This window comes from Glycine max, chromosome 18, assembly GCF_000004515.6.
Source record: "Glycine max cultivar Williams 82 chromosome 18, Glycine_max_v4.0, whole genome shotgun sequence".
Lineage (NCBI taxonomy): Eukaryota > Viridiplantae > Streptophyta > Magnoliopsida > Fabales > Fabaceae > Glycine > Glycine max.
Genome location: NC_038254.2, coordinates 2339040 through 2355282, shown reverse-complemented (window position 1 = coordinate 2355282; position 16243 = coordinate 2339040). Strand labels below are relative to the sequence as shown.

Here is a 16243-nt window from a genome sequence, read left to right as displayed (position 1 = left end):
GATTGTTGATATTTTTGGTTTTTAAAAGGTCAAAGCACGGATATCAATTTTTTCCATCCAAAGCTTCGTTGATTGATACACTAAAACAAAAGGGAGCTTATTTATCCTTTTATTTCCACGGAATATTTTGTTGAAAAATATGGTGTCACTTTGTTTGAAGTTTATTGATGATTGGTTGTTGTTTAGGCTTCAAAAAGTCATTTTGGCTTAGTTATGTTAAAACCCTTCCTAAGATTTTTATTCCATGTTTTGCTTGTTTCATTTTTTTTATATGAAATTTGCTTCTTTGATTCAAACCACAAATATGTAACGTTTACTAGAGATCGATTTAAGAAGTTTTTAGTATATAGGTTAAATTCTCTTAAAAAAAGTATATAGGTTACATTTAAAATTTGTAACACATGTAAAAATTAAATTATATATTGAATTAAAGAATTAAATATTTTTTAAATAATTTTTATTTTTAGTTCATCATAATATTAATCTGAAAACAATTCAAATTCAATTTCACTTACCAACAAATTGGTATAAAGTTAAAGTAAATTTCTTTACAAAATAAAGTCATTATTATTAATAAAAATATAAATCACAACCATGCCAATAAAGAAAAAAATATATTTGTGACGTGAGAAAGATATAAATTCATTATTTCTGTAATTTTTTTACATTATCAATATACTGTATTTAAATTAATTTGTTAAGGGTACATGAAAAAGAAATTTCAATGTAATAATAAATAAATAACCCTTGGTTTTTGTCAATTTTTAAAATCCTGAATATAGCATAGGAAAAATGATCAGGTAGCCAATTCACCGTTAACCTAAGAAAGAGAAGTAGCTGTAGTAATAGGAAGAGGATGATCGGCGTCGGAAAGATCAAGCAGTACAGTAACGTCCTCGACAAGCCCCTCACCAAGGGCAAGCAAGAGGTCCTCTCTCTCTCTCTCTCTCTCTCTCTTCTTATTTTTCTTCTCCTCTTTTATTTCCATTCAGATCTCGCGTAATTCATCACTTCGATTCCGTGTTTCGAATTTGATGTGTTGGTGCAGGTTAGTTTGAGTGCATTCGCGTTCTTGTTCTCGGAGCTTGTTCAGTACAACCAAACGCAGGTCGACAACATTGGCGAGCTCGAACGAAGGTTATTATCCTCTTAAACCTCTTTTATTATTCGTTGCCTTCTCAAATTAAGAGAAACGCTGATTTTGGTTTTAAATTGGGAGATCATATGATAATAAGTAGGTATTTGATTGTTAAGGATGATTTGTTTCCCTGGATCCAGGACTGTAAACACTTGATCTAACATTTTAGTTACAATTCAATAGTGCCTTTGTACTTTGTTTGAAACTTAAGAAGCTTGAAGATATATAAATTCTAGATTGGTTTGGCTTGAAAACACTATTTTCCTGATGCTTTATTGTTGTAATGTATATATTATATTCAAATTAACAATGTAAATCCACCAGACTGGAGGATGCTGGATATGCGGTTGGGGCTCGAGTTCTTGAGCTGCTTTGCCACAGAGATAAGGTATGCCGGCTGTCACTAGTTCTTGTAAAATTTTTCATTGTTTTGCATAATCAAGATTAAATATCAAGGAAATCAAATTCGAATCTGGCAATCCTGGACCCTGATAAGATGGGATATTTAGACTTGGACTATAGTTTAATTTACCCAGCAGTTTCCTCTCTTTGAAGGATTTATCATTTTGAATGGTATAATTAGTTCTACATTCATACACCCATGATATACAACTATGCATCAATGTTATAGTTTGATCCATTAGCTTGTGCTTGGAGTCTTGGACTTGTAAGCAATTTTTTCTATCAAGATTGCAGTATCACTTAGGCTATGTTTGGATTGACGGTGAATAATAGAGCAGAACGGATTGGAAAATAATGGAGTGGAACGGATTGGAATGGAATGGATTAAAAATATCATTCCATTGTTTAGGTAATTTATAAAAGAACAAGACAAATATTTGGTTCCATCGTTTGGAAAGAGAATGGAATGGAATAAATTATAACTTTTCATTTTCTGTATTACCCTTATTTTAAAGTGACTTTATTTTGTTTTTCTTTTATTATCATGGCTGCCTGAAGTGTGTATTGACATTTTATTTCATTTTTTTAAGTCCATTATATTCTACAATTCGTCAAGCAGAGAGTTGGCTGGTTGCTCCACTCGTAAAAAGAGCAATTGAAATTCTACATTTTCCCTTTTAACAACAATTGAAAAACTTGACAGCAATATAAATATGGAATTCTATAATTTATAACACTGTAACTTATCAAGAAGAGAAAGATGGAGGTTCAGTTAAAAAAAATAAAGCACGTAACAAAAATATATGAGGAAGAGATGCTAATAGTTACAGGGTTAAATTAGACATTTTATAACTTGGCAATAACCGTTCCGTCCCTTGTACCCCAATTTGGGAGGAGAAGAAGATGGGATTAAATAGTGGAATGGGATCCATCATGTGCCATCCTCTCTCATTATCTCCCATCTTCATTTTTGCAAACCAAACGAGGGAACATCTTTCCCCTCCACTCCACTCCCTTCCATCAATCCAAACAGACCCTTAGGTTCAATACTTTTATCAAAGAAATGAAGGGGGGAAGGGGAGAAAAATCACTTGAGTTCAGATCATCCAATTCTATCTCTAAAGTGAGAGAATCCATGCACATCCTGTGCACTGTCAATTTTGTTTTGTCCATTTGATATTATCGTTCAAAGATGGACTTGCAAATTCATTGTGTCAGCAAGTTGATTGCTTGTGTATATTGAAAATTGACATGTACTGATTTGAGTATGGTCACGAGGGTGGAAGATCTATGTATTTTTGCATGTGGTTAGCATGATTGATTTAGAGTTATTTTGAAATTACAGGGAAACAGAAGAGAGACACGGCTGTTGAATATTCTTTCTTTTGTACACAGTACAGTGTGGAAAGTATTATTTGGAAAGGTGAGCTTCTTTATCAAAATTTGCTTCTATTCCCCCATTACCGTGATTTTTTCAATATTTGGAAAGCTGATATAATGACATAAAATACCTTTGCTTAGAGACATGGTATTTCTTAGTCTTGAGAACCTTTGTCATCCTGTTATGGTATGGCCTTTCCAGACTGGCAAAAAGGTTCTGTGATGTTTCTGTCTGTGAGAGAAGAAATATTCACATTACTATCCTGAAAAGAAGATTATCTTGGCTGTGATGCATGCATAAGATGACAAGATAGACTATTTTATAAAAGCTGTTTTGATTGTTCATTCTTGAAAGTTATGATGATCAGCTTTAGCAAGCTTGTGGGAGTAATTTAACCAGTGATTCTTAAGGTTCAACTTGATGTGGTCCTGTAAATGTTGAACATTTAAGTATATAGTGTTTTTATCTTACATTCTATTGGTCAAAGTGTTATATTCCACTACTCATGAACAGACCATGGCTTTGGTGCTCAAAGGCATATTGGGTTGGGTTGATCATCATTATGTTTACTTATTTATACAAAGAATCATCAATACATTGATACAACCTTGGTTCTTGATCTACCGGTATATTTTTGTCATGTGTGTTCTGTATGCATGGTTCACTTTGCAGATCTGGTGTTAGAGACCTGAAACACATACAGAATGCATTAGCTGTGAAAATTATTCAATACCCAGGCATGTATCTAGTAGTTATAATCATAATCAATGGTGTAAGAGATGTGACTTGAACCCAATGGAGCATTAGTACCAATTTTTTGTAACAACCAAGGACTATTTTTTCTGTTCTGGTTGTATCATATACTCGTTTTTCTTGGAATGTGTAAAGTTGTCAGCTATCTTAATATTTTAGCAGCTCCCTAAGTTTCAATGTATTGTTTTTTATTTGTCTTATATTAGGTAGCTGATTCACTGGAGAAAGGAACTGAACATGAAGATGAATACATGATCAGTGAAAAGGAGCTCCTAGTAAACAAGTAATTTCAGTCTCTACATTTTATTCGACAATTACACATACTGGATTTTTTGTTCATTAAGTAGTGAGCTTATGGATCTCTGCTTTATAGATTCATTTCTATCCCAAAGGACATGGGAACGTTTAACTGTGGAGCATTTGTTGCTGGAATAGTACGGGTAATTGCTTTGCTTTGTTCAGTAACTGTCAACTAGTAATCTGATTCTTAGAGAAAGGTCTAAAGAGTGGTTTTATTTTGTTTCATTCATCAATGAAGGGCGTTTTGGATGGTGCCGGGTTTCCAGCTGTTGTAACAGCTCATTTTGTCCCCATGGAAGGTCAACAACGACCACGGACAACAATTTTGATAAAATTTGCTGAAGAGGTATACTGTCAGTGGTTTTGTTTGTCATGTGTGCACATACTGTTAGCTACATTCTAAACTGATAGTTTCGTTTCTGGGTTTCTATCTTCCAGGTGTTACGAAGAGAAGCAAGATTAGGCTGATGCTTATACCAAGAATTTTCAATTAAAAATATTTTAATGCTGTACACCAATATAGAAAGATTTGGAACTTGCACCTATGGATGTGAAAAAGTAATTTAGGATTTTCACCAGCCTACCCTATTGATTTGTCAATTGAACTCATGCTTTTCATTCTAATGTATGTTCTGCTTTGGAGTCGGGGAGTTGTTCTTTCTGATTTACATTGTACAAAAAATCTCGTGTTGTTAATTTCCATTTGTCTCACTCCTAATATAATTGAGCATCAAACTGAGGAATTGAAAGCTTGATGGAATGAAAATTTCCTGTGGAAGTATGTTTTTAAAATAAAATAAATAGAACAGAACATGAGATTAAAAAAAGGCAAATTTTGAAAATTTGAAGTTATTGAAAAATGAAAGTTGATTAGCTGATTAAATCTGAAAATATGCTCATGTATTGAATTTCAATAATTTTATAAAAAGGTCAATAAATAAAAATAATTTTGTATCACAATACAATTTTTTTTTGTAAATTTAAAATGTATTTGATATATTTAAAAATATTCATTTGATAGAAATTTTATTTATGGCATAATTTTACACATTTAATGAGAAAATAATTTATGTATTAATAATATAAAATAAATTTATATTTTCAGTTAATCATAAATTATTGTTATGATTAATTTATTGAGTTTTATAATAATTATTGATTGGTTGACAATGATAGTGTAGTAGTTTACATCAATAAAATATATAATTATTAATTTGTTTTTAAAATTTATTTTGTGTATTGTCCATACATTGAACGCATAATCTTGGATTGGATCCTTAAATTTGTAGTTGCCTTAAGACTTAAAAGGGAGATTGCCTTTTGTGCCCATAGGGATCAAACCACTACCAAAAATATGGCTAAGAACCCCTCCAATCATAGTCCAACACTCCTGGCCAAAGCTATCCCCCCACCTAGGGCCAAGCACCTCTCTGGCTATCCATGGACAAAGCCACAAAGGCCAAGACATCTACATATGCCTATCATGTTAGGCAGAGAGCCATTGGATTAATGGCAAGAGATTACTTAAAGGTAATATAATCACTGTTAAAACTTCATTAGCATCTAACCACAAATTATATATGTACTTTATAAAAGAAAAATATTACAATATTAATTATATACTTACAATCATTTATGGATTCACTAGTCTGTTGTTAAATTACCAATTTGAAGGATTACTCGAATCAGATGATAAAATCTAAATTCAAAATTTAGAATTTAATAAACAAGAGCAAGGAGTAAGTGCGACCAAATCCTAGATTAAACGATCACAATTCAGAAAGAAATCCAATTAATTAGGGAGGCGTTAGATTGGGTAACCCAAAATCATGCCGCATCACTTTCTTTCACGCATTGCAATTTAGAAGGCTGCACTTCTTTTCTCTTCTTCCCACCGAAAGAAATGCAGGAATCCTTGACCATTCATGTGAACATCCCTATCACGTGATATATATTATGGTTTTTCTGATTGGTTCTGAGGCATTTCTATATTCATTAAAAATGTTCTCATGCAAACCTTTCTACATCCCTACCTCCACCGGTCTCACTCGTGGCCGTCAACTTGGTTGATTTGCCCCTCATGTGACTCTAATTTTGTGTCCGTGACTTGCTTGCTACAGACAAATTACTGTTTTCCATACTGCGCCTTAAATTTTGGCATCCTATATACCCAACTTCTAACAAGTTTCAAGTCCAATTTCCTGGCGTAAGTTACGCCAATTGTAATTACAGTAACATCTATATCTATATTCTAATAAAACGTGCATTTTTTCTTGTGAAAATGGTTTTTTCAGCTCAAGTATCCAATAATAACAAGGATAATAAACAAGTCAGATGTTTGGACTTTCTGCTAGCCCGGTTTGGCGCAGTTGATCCTGTGACCAATCAGCATTAACCTCAAATTATCTAACTTGTGTTCTTTTTTAAAATAGACCAAATTTTACTCTAATAAACTTTTTATTAGTTAAATTTGTAGAAGTTTTTGTATATAATTTTTCTAAAAGATAAAATGACATCTATTAATTAATTAATGATTAACTAATAACTCATTTTAACTTATGAAAAATCTCATTTCATATTTTTTTTCTTATTTGTTTTTCCTAAAAGTACTTTTAGAGAAACTTATTCAAAGAGACCCTAATATAGATGATAAAATTTTCCCTCCAAATACAAATATAACTATATATCTAGAAATTGAACCGGAGACTAGACTATTAATTGAGTATAATTCCACGTGACTTGATCTTGCTTGTTCAAGTTAACTAACCTCCAAACTTACTACTTCTCAAGGTTTATAAATACAATACATTTGGACGTTTTAAACAAACCATCACTGCATTCTCTCTGAAGCCTCTAATTCTGTGTGTCAGTTAAAGAAAGAAGCGCACATGCCAAAAGGGATGGCTTCAGTCACCACATTTTCACTAATGTTACAGTTTCTGTTCTTTATACTATGTTCTTCGTTTGGTCAGCTAAGCTTAGCTTTCACGTCGCAAGAGTACCATGAGGCTCTTGAGAAATCCATTCTCTTCTTCGAGGGACAACGATCTGGGAAATTGCCTTCCAACCAGCAACAAACATGGAGGGGAGATTCTGGATTGTCCGATGGCTCTTCCTATCATGTATATACATATATGTAAAATTGAAAATTAAACTGATTAATTTTGCTCACATACAGTTTAATCATGATTAATATTCTTGTTATTCAGGTGGACTTAGTAGGCGGTTATTATGATGCTGGAGACAACGTCAAGTTTGGGTTGCCAATGGCCTTTACCACTACATTGTTAGCATGGAGTGTGATTGAATTTGGAAGCTCAATGCAGGACCAACTTGAAAATGCCAGAGCTGCTATTCGTTGGAGCACGGATTACCTTCTTAAGGCAGCCACCACCACCCCTGACACATTATATGTCCAAGTGAGCAAACTTAATTTAACTGCCTTACATAAATCATTATCATATCATAGTGCTAGCATGGATAGAACAAGCTAAAATCCTTAAAATTTGAGTTTAAGTTAAACTCAATCCCAAATGATAATATAGACGTTGAGAATTAGACGTATTGAACATAAAAGTTTCATTTACAGGTGGTTTGATAAGTCTAACAATATTATAATTTAAACTCGAGCCTAATTTTACTTAAAAAACTAGTTCATAAGATAAGGGTTGTCTATTTTTATATACTTTATGTTTAGATATATCATTGTTGACGTGAAATCTCTAAGAAAAGTCATGAAAAAAATTTGATAGAAATGAACAAAGAGGTTAATTAATTAATGCAGGTAGGAGAGCCGAACATGGATCATAGGTGCTGGGAAAGGGCTGAAGATATGGACACTCCACGCAACGTGTATAAAGTATCAGCTACAAACCCAGGTTCGGATGTAGCAGCAGAGACGGCAGCTGCATTGGCTGCTTCTTCAATAGTATTCAGAGATTCAGATCCAAGCTATTCCTCCAAATTGCTTCAAGCAGCCATCAAAGTAATACATATATAAATAAATAAACTGTTCCCCCATTTTCATTTCTTGCATTGCTAAGTGTTGTGTACTCTTCATTTTCTAATCATATGAATGTTACTTTGCAGGTATTCAATTTTGCAGACCGTTACAGGGGTTCTTATAGTGATTCTCTTAATTCGGTTGTCTGTCCATTCTACTGCTCTTACTCTGGATACCATGTAAGACATATATACCTTCAACTTAATTATTAATTAAATTATAGTTAGAAACATAGCCCGTTAATATGATTTAGGATCGACCAATGAATAAAATAACTAAAGCTTGAACTTTATGCCTACAAACATTTGGTATTAATTTTTTAAAGTAAAAAAGGTCACGTATGTGAACTAAAAGATCCTATATATTACTCTTTTCTGTTGGGAGGCCTTGATATGCATGGCTTCTAATTAAACATGTTGTAAATAGGATGAGCTTCTGTGGGGTGCATCATGGATTTATAAAGCATCAGGAATTAACACTTATATACAATATATACAATCCAATGGCCACATATTAGGGGCTGATGATGATGGTTACACATTCAGTTGGGATGACAAGCGACCTGGAACAAAAATCCTGCTTTCCAAGGTACCCTTTTGGAAGTTAAAATCGAGTTATATATTATTTCAGTTTTAGCTTTTGAAGAAATTAAATAAAATAACTTGTATAAAAATAAGTTTTGAAGTTAGAAGAGAATCTCAATTCATTTTTTTAGACGCTAAATGCCATCACACATGTATATATGTATCACTTAAAAGGTTTATTTTTGCACGGACACGACGATAGGAATTCCTAGAGGAAAATTCTGAAGAGTTCCAACTATATAAGGCACATGCAGACAATTACATTTGTTCGCTAATGTCGGGAACACCCGGTTTCCAGGCTCAGTACACCCGAGGTCAGCAATTCGAATTATTTATCCTCTTGGTTCAGTTGCAGTTAGACAAAATTTATTGAAAAAGTCAAAGAGAAAAAAATAAGTGTGGTATTCTGCAAAATTTTAAAACAAAAAGTAAAAAAATAAAATAAACATAATTTGTAGAGATAAAAAAAAGTAATTTTACAAAAATAAAAAAATATTAAATTATAAAAGATACTTAATTCTTTATTTTATAACTTAATTGTATAGTTAACCCAACTAAAAAGTATTTGATGATAAATCAATTTAATTATCTCGCTGACTTAATGCTTTTATATGCTATTAGAAGTACTGTTTAAACTTTGAACTTACAAGTTATTATTATTATTATTATTATTATTATTATTATTATTATTATTATTATTATTATTATTATTATTATTATTTTATCTCACTTTTACTCTCAATACTTTCATAAAATATCTCATTCATTGCTTTATTTAATATTATATTATTTATAGTAAAATATTTGAGTTTTGAAGAAAAAAATTACAAGAGTTCGAGCTGTAACTACCCAAAAGTATATTTTTTATATACAAAATATAAAACATATAAAATTTATTTAAACATATTTTTTATTATCTTACTTTACATTTATACGTTTTATAAATTATTTCACCAACATTTTTTTCTCCAAATATTTCTAACTCAATAATTTAACTTAATTAACAACTTTTGACTAAACTTAGTTTTTCATCTTCGAATTAGCGTCAAACACCATAGTAACTTTTATCTTATGAAGAATTTTTGGTTACAATTTATGAGACTAATTTTCCAGAAACTATGAAATGAAATTTTGAAGGGGGGCTTCTGTACAAAGGGAGCGAGAGCAATTTGCAGTACGTAACATCAACTAGCTTCCTTCTCTTGACATACGCCAAATATCTGAACACAAACGGCGGTAATGTAGTTCGATGTGGGACTTCAGCAGTCACGGGCGAAAACCTAGTAACACTAGCTAAAGCACAAGTGGACTACATTCTGGGCAACAATCCAACAAAGATGTCTTATATGGTGGGTTTTGGAGAGAGGTATCCAAAGCATATCCACCACAGGGGTTCCTCTCTGCCTTCCATCCACGCACACACTCAACACATTTCATGCAACGACGGCTTTCAGTTTTTCCATTCTGCCTCGCCCAACCCTAATATCCTTGTTGGAGCCATCGTAGGTGGTCCTGATAACAATGACAACTTCTCTGATGATCGACATAACTATCAGCAGTCTGAGCCAGCAACATACATCAATGCGCCGTTTGTAGGTGCTCTTGCCTATTTCTCTGCCAACCCACCAACAACCTATTAGGATTAGGAATTAATAATCCACCTATAATCAAGTTTTCAATATCGACCAATGCCGTTCCAAATGTGGTTGCAGACACTTAAAAAACCTTGTTGCCTATCATTAATGCTTGTATGCTTGGTGTTAGGCTGTTTGTTAGTTCCTTCATCCTTGATGAATGTTTACGTTTCCATCAAAAGTGATGTTTATTAGTGAAGAATTGTTTGTTTCTTCTCCCATACATCCTTTTTTGTGCGTGTGTGCATGAATCACCTTCTACACGTAACCAATGCTGCCACTGATGCTATGCTTGCTTTGCTAATCTGCAAATGCAGGCCATTTCGAACAACGCATTTGGGTACGTTAAACTTTCAAATAGAAAAATAGTGCAACATTGATTACCCAAGAAGATAAATTTCAACAAATATTATTTATTAATTTGTTAGTTTTTTTGTTAACTAAAAAATTCCAACTCATAATCTCTTTTCACTTTCTTTCTCTTATCACCATCAAAATAACCTTTTATCTCCTTCAAAGAATTTAGTATAGAGAATCATTGAGATTTTTCTCAATCAAAGGATTAAATAAAATAACCTTGGTTATCGTAGGTAACAACATATTAAGTTTTAGTGGCAGTCCCTTAGCCCGTGAATCAACCCCTGGCACTTCCAAACCTTCGGCAGTAAAGTTCACGAGTAGTCTGTAAAATAGAGTTTACCCGCGCGTGAAACGTATCTGTGACTGTTTTTATCAATTTGAATATTTTTATTTTGCTGGGACCTAGAATTTTTGTTACCTAATAGTTTAAATAGAACCCTTACCGTATATTTGGATGATAATATTTAACAAGATAATTCATTTTTTTATGGAATTTAAATTGTTTCATAGAAAAATATATTGTTTGGATACAATATTTAAAAAGGAATTTAAATTCTAATATTTTTACAAAGTATTTCAATTAGTTAAAATGTTAGAATTTTATATTCTCTCAAAATCTAAGGAATTTGAATTTTTTTTCTTGAAAACGCTCGTTGAAGCTCTCACTCACGACTCTGTCTCCCTTGATGTCGCTCTCTGTCTCCCTCTATGTTGTTCTATGTTTAGTTTGATTTTAGTTTCCATGTTCAAAATTAAATCAAATCGCAAGCATATTAAATTTTTATAAATATTCCTATCATATTGCTGAAATAAAATTAACCTAAAGTCATTATAATATTGTTCAATTTATTATGAACATATATTTGCAATTCTAGAGCAAATTGATATATTAATTTTTTGAATATACATTTGACTTTTCATTTAATAAGTATTATTACATAAATGGAAAAGTTGAGTACATTTTTTAATATGTATTTGACCTTTTTTATTTATTGGTGACTTCACTAGCTTGTTTATTTCACTAATTCTCAGAATATATATAGAATATTGTGGTAGGCAATTTTTGTGAGTTTCATTCCAAGCTTGAAGCTACTTAAAAAAAAAATCAAATAGAATTTATTCATGACAAGTAAGTTTGTTGGATTGTTCATGCTGCTTTTGATCAATGTGGTCGTTGCTGAATACGACCATGACCTCGAGTGTACTTCTAAACACAAGGATTATAATATTGTTTAGTCTTCTGAACACAACAACGATAGTCCTACATATCTTTCTAAAGACAATGACAATAGTCCTACATATCCTCCTAAACAAAATGACAATAGTCTTGTATATTTTTCTGAATGAAACGTTGATAGTCCAACATATCCTTCTGAGCATGACAAAGATAGTCTCATGTATCCTCTTGAACACAAGAATGATAGTTCCACATATCCTCCTAAACACGATGATCATAATCCCACGTATCCTCCTGAACACGACGATGATAGTCCTACATATCCTCTCAAACACGATGATGATAATCCTGTGTATTCCCCAAACATGAGGATGATAGTCTTGCATATCCTTTTGAAAAAAATGATGATAGTCCTGCATATTCTCTTAAACGAATCGATGATGATAGTTTTGCATATCTTTTGAACAATAATTAGATGTGAAGGTTCCTATTTCTTCAGAGTTGCAAGGCTCTCACAAAGGTCTGCATCCCTTGTTTGCATGCTATCTTCTCTTCATATGCCTTCGAGGAAGTTGATGTTGATCCCCAAATTGCTAGCTATTTCGCCTACCCTCCCGAGATTTCTCCTATTCCATGAAGGTACCTATCTATTATAAATGCCAAAATACTACTATTATAGTATATAGATATATTTATGAAGAATAATAATTTATTTTCTAAAATAAACTAAGTCATCACGTTTAGCTGCCATAAAGTACCGATGTACCATATGCTTATTCTCATTGTTTTCTGTAATCTAATTGCAGTTGATAAAATGCTGAGAACGTTGACATGAAATTTCTAAAAGGCTTCAAATCTTCACGCTACGCTATAGAGTGTTGTGTTTTGTGTATTTAAGCTCATTAGAGGCTCATAAAAAGTTAAGTTGCAACAACTTTATAATCTAGTATAAAGTAGTTTTGACGTCCTTCTAAAACACAACTTCTTGGTTGTTTTAAATTTAACTTTATTTGAATGAGTATCATAAAGATTAAAGAAGAGATGACGTTGGTTGGTGACAATGCTTTGTTGAATTATTCGAGATATAACTTCCTTGGCCTAGCTGCATAAAACAATCTTGTGCATACACTGATCATTCACAATTAATCAGGATTTTAATTAAAATTCTTGGTTGTATAGTTTACTTGACTTTTTGCTTATTCTGTTGTTTTTCAATGGTTTTTATTCATCTATTTTTTTAAAGAAAAAATTGATATAGTTCTTGAACTAATACAAGCTGAATCAAATTTTTTTATGATTGATTGGATTAAATGATTGTTTACTTTAAAACTGATTTAAACCTAATTATGAAAACTCTTAAATCTTAATATATACTAACCATAAATGAGAGAAAATAATAATAGAGGTAAAGTTAAAAAAATAATACATAAAAAATATATTATGATAAAAGTAACATTGCACACGAATTTAATTGTTTTACTTTTTTTTCAAAACAAGAAATTTAATTATTTTCATGTTCTAGTTTCTTTTAATATTATTGGATTAAAACAATATTTACATTTATTAATTTTATAACCTTTTCAAAAATTTGATTCTAAAGATTAGGTGAATAGGTATTTGTTGTCTTTTTAAATTGTATAACTAATACTGATTTTATAATTACAACTAATTAATGTAATTAATATTTTAATAGTTTTTAAAGAGATTTTTAATAGATTTTTGAAAAATACTAAAACTTAAAATTTTAACTATTTATTACTACGGAAGTTTATTGTACTGTTTGTAATATTTTATAATTATATATGTTTGTAATTAATATTTTTATAAAAGAACTTTCAATAGTATTTTAAACAAAATACATAGTCAATTTTTTATTCGTTAATTTTCACAGTTAATTAAAGTGTGGATAACGAAAGTATGACTTCATTCAACAAAATAAGAAAGAAAGTTTGGCAGTCTTTTTAAACGTTTCTTTCTATTTATCTATGTATTTAAAAGAATAAAAAATTCATATGCATTTTCTTTTTTACTTTTATGAATATTTTAATTTACATACTTACTAGTAGTGTTCAAAAACCAATTTAAACCACTACAAATTTATAAAGTTTCGAAAATTGAATAAATTCTTGTTTTTTGTTAAACAAGAGGCATGCAAAAACACCACAATAATAAATTTTTAATTAGAAAAACTAAAAAATTAAAAGCAATCACATTTGTTTATTTGATTTGATTTTTAGTTTTCATGTTTAAAATTAATCCGAATCGCAAGCATAATAAACTTTTGTCAATTTTCCTATCATATTTCTTAAATAAATTTCATCATAAATCAAAATTTGATCAAAATTATACCACAGGTGAAAAAATGTTCAAATATTAAATTTCATCATAAATCAAATTGGTCAAAATTATATCACAAGTCAAAATAATCTCATTTTTTCTAAAATTTAAAATATTTGTTTATCGTAAATTGAAAATTATAATAATAACGGTAGTTTAGCATTTATTTAAGGAACATGATAGAAAAATTGATAAAAGTTTTATCAAATTTCCTATCATAAATTATAATTTGGTCAAAATTATAGCCCAAGTCAAAGTCGCAAGTATATTCAATATTTGCATTTTTAGAAAACTTGAGATTATTTTGACTGTATAATTTTGACTGAATTGTGATTTTACGATGAAATTTTAGATTTTGAATAATTTTTTATTATCTATTTGACTTTTATTTAATAAGTATTACTTCTCAAGTAAAAAGTTAACAACTAAAGGAAATTTTCATTTTTAGAAAACTTAAGATTATTTTTGTAAACATGAAGATGTTGTTATAAATTTGACTTGTTATAAATTTGACCAAATTGTGATTTACGATGAAATATAATACGTTGGATAAATTTTTATGTTTATTATGTATGTATTTGACTTTTTATTTGATAAGTATTGTTCCTTAAATGAAAATTTAACCACTAAAGATTTAGGACTTGATTCTTATTTAAATTAATGAAAATAATTTGTTTATTGACTAAAAAAATAAGAATCTAAACATGGTTTTTATATTCAAAGAATACAAAATTTATATAGAGTATGGTTGATTGTTTATATATAGAGCATAGTGTTAGACAATTTATGTGAGTTGTATTCCAAGTTTGAACACTTAAAAAATAAAGGAATCAAATTGATTTTAATTATGGTGATTAAGTTTATTGAGTTGGTCCTGCTGCTTTTTACTGTGGTTGTTGCTGAATACGACTATAGACTATAGTCCAGAGTATTGTGAATTTAAACACAAGGACCATAGTAATGTGTATCCTTCTAAACACAATAAGCATGGTCCATGCGGAAAGTTGAGCACACTGGAAAAATTGACAGAAAAGGAGCTTCTTCATTGTAAAGAGGTTGTACAAGATCAAGATGTGAAGACTCTTGTTTCTTTCTTTACAGTGTTACAAAGACCTTGAAAAGGTTAGCATCACTTGCTTGCATGCTATATATATCTTTGCTTCCGATGCCTTTAAGAAATTTGGCGTTGATCCCAAAACTGCAATGGTCATTCCCAATCGTTGTCATTTCGTCAAGCCTCCCATGATTTCTCCCACTCCATGGAGGTACTTATCTATCATAATAAATGTCAACATATTCTTCTACCATGTAGATATATTGTTAAAAAATAATCATTTACTTTTCACAAACTTAATTTATCCAAATAAGCTAATAAATGATTACATTTCTAAACTAAACTAAATTAATTAAACATGTATATAGTCATCACTTTTGGCTGCTATGAAGTACGTACCATATACTTACTGTTTTTTCTAATCTAACTGCAGCTTGCAGAAGGCTGAAAACGTTAGTTACACAAAATGAGATTTTTACTAGTCTTCAAAGCTTCGGACTACACTATTGAGCTCGTTATAAAGACTCATAAATAAGTTACATTGTAACAACTCTGGTATCTAATATATGACTACTCTTATGTCCTTCTAAAAAACAATTTATTGGTTTAAATTTAATTTAATTTGGATGGAAGTATCATAAAGAAGATGACGTTGGCTTGCCACAATGGTTTATCAAATTGTTCGCGATATAGCTTCCTTGGCCTAACAAAGGAAAACAAACTCTTGCATACACTAATCATTCATAACTAATTTATTTTGTAGTACAGCTTAACTTGATAATTTAGATACTTTCTGATGGACAAATATAGAAAAGATTTATAACTTTTTTTTAGCGAAAAAGATTTATAACTTGATGGTATCATATATTAATCACAATGGTTTACATTTTATTTAAATTATTTAATAGATATATAAAATATATCGTAATAATATTGTTATACTAAAATGATAAAAGTTAAAAAAAAACACATAAACAACCACACAATTAATTAATTACAATTAAATAGAAATATATTTTTTAATTTTAAGTCATGTTAAGTTTTTATATTTAATTAATGAGTTTAATGGTGATGCACTCATAGTGTAAAATAACTTTATACTCTCATTCAATCATAATAA

The 16243-nt window shown here is 30.5% G+C and overlaps 2 protein-coding genes and 1 pseudogene across 2 annotated transcripts; all 3 read left to right on the top strand.

Moving 5' to 3' along the window:
- Window positions 1–707: 707 nt before the first annotated feature.
- LOC100500147 (putative TRAPP complex subunit Trs31) lies at window positions 708–4735 on the top strand. Its single transcript, NM_001250582.2, has 8 exons — window positions 708–928; window positions 1049–1137; window positions 1463–1526; window positions 2886–2963; window positions 3881–3957; window positions 4048–4114; window positions 4213–4320; window positions 4413–4735. The coding sequence occupies exons 1-8, from the start codon at window positions 857–859 to the stop codon at window positions 4440–4442; spliced, it is 585 nt and encodes a 194-aa protein (NP_001237511.2). The 5' UTR covers window positions 708–856; the 3' UTR covers window positions 4443–4735.
- Window positions 4736–6783: 2048 nt separating this feature from the next.
- Window positions 6784–10380, top strand: LOC732658 (endoglucanase 1). The gene is made up of 7 exons (XM_003552509.5): window positions 6784–7096; window positions 7184–7393; window positions 7759–7959; window positions 8064–8156; window positions 8404–8565; window positions 8764–8875; window positions 9699–10380. The coding sequence occupies exons 1-7, from the start codon at window positions 6863–6865 to the stop codon at window positions 10199–10201; spliced, it is 1515 nt and encodes a 504-aa protein (XP_003552557.1). The 5' UTR covers window positions 6784–6862; the 3' UTR covers window positions 10202–10380.
- A 123-nt stretch (window positions 10381–10503) lies between these two features.
- LOC100794051 (uncharacterized) lies at window positions 10504–15593 on the top strand (annotated as a pseudogene).
- Window positions 15594–16243: the final 650 nt, after the last annotated feature.

Bases quoted from the DNA above. Each gene is read 5' to 3' on its own strand.
- LOC732658 (XM_003552509.5), top strand. From the start codon at position 6,863: ATGCCAAAAGGGATGGCTTCAGTCACCACATTTTCACTAATGTTACAG. The intron at 8,157-8,403 runs GTAAGACATATA...TGTTGTAAATAG, and splicing joins GCTCTTACTCTGGATACCAT to GATGAGCTTCTGTGGGGTGC. The intron at 8,876-9,698 runs GTCAGCAATTCG...GAAATTTTGAAG, and splicing joins CCAGGCTCAGTACACCCGAG to GGGGGCTTCTGTACAAAGGG.
- LOC100500147 (NM_001250582.2), top strand. From the start codon at position 857: ATGATCGGCGTCGGAAAGATCAAGCAGTACAGTAACGTCCTCGACAAG. The intron at 3,958-4,047 runs GTAATTTCAGTC...TCTGCTTTATAG, and splicing joins AAGGAGCTCCTAGTAAACAA to ATTCATTTCTATCCCAAAGG. The intron at 4,115-4,212 runs GTAATTGCTTTG...TCATCAATGAAG, and splicing joins TTGTTGCTGGAATAGTACGG to GGCGTTTTGGATGGTGCCGG.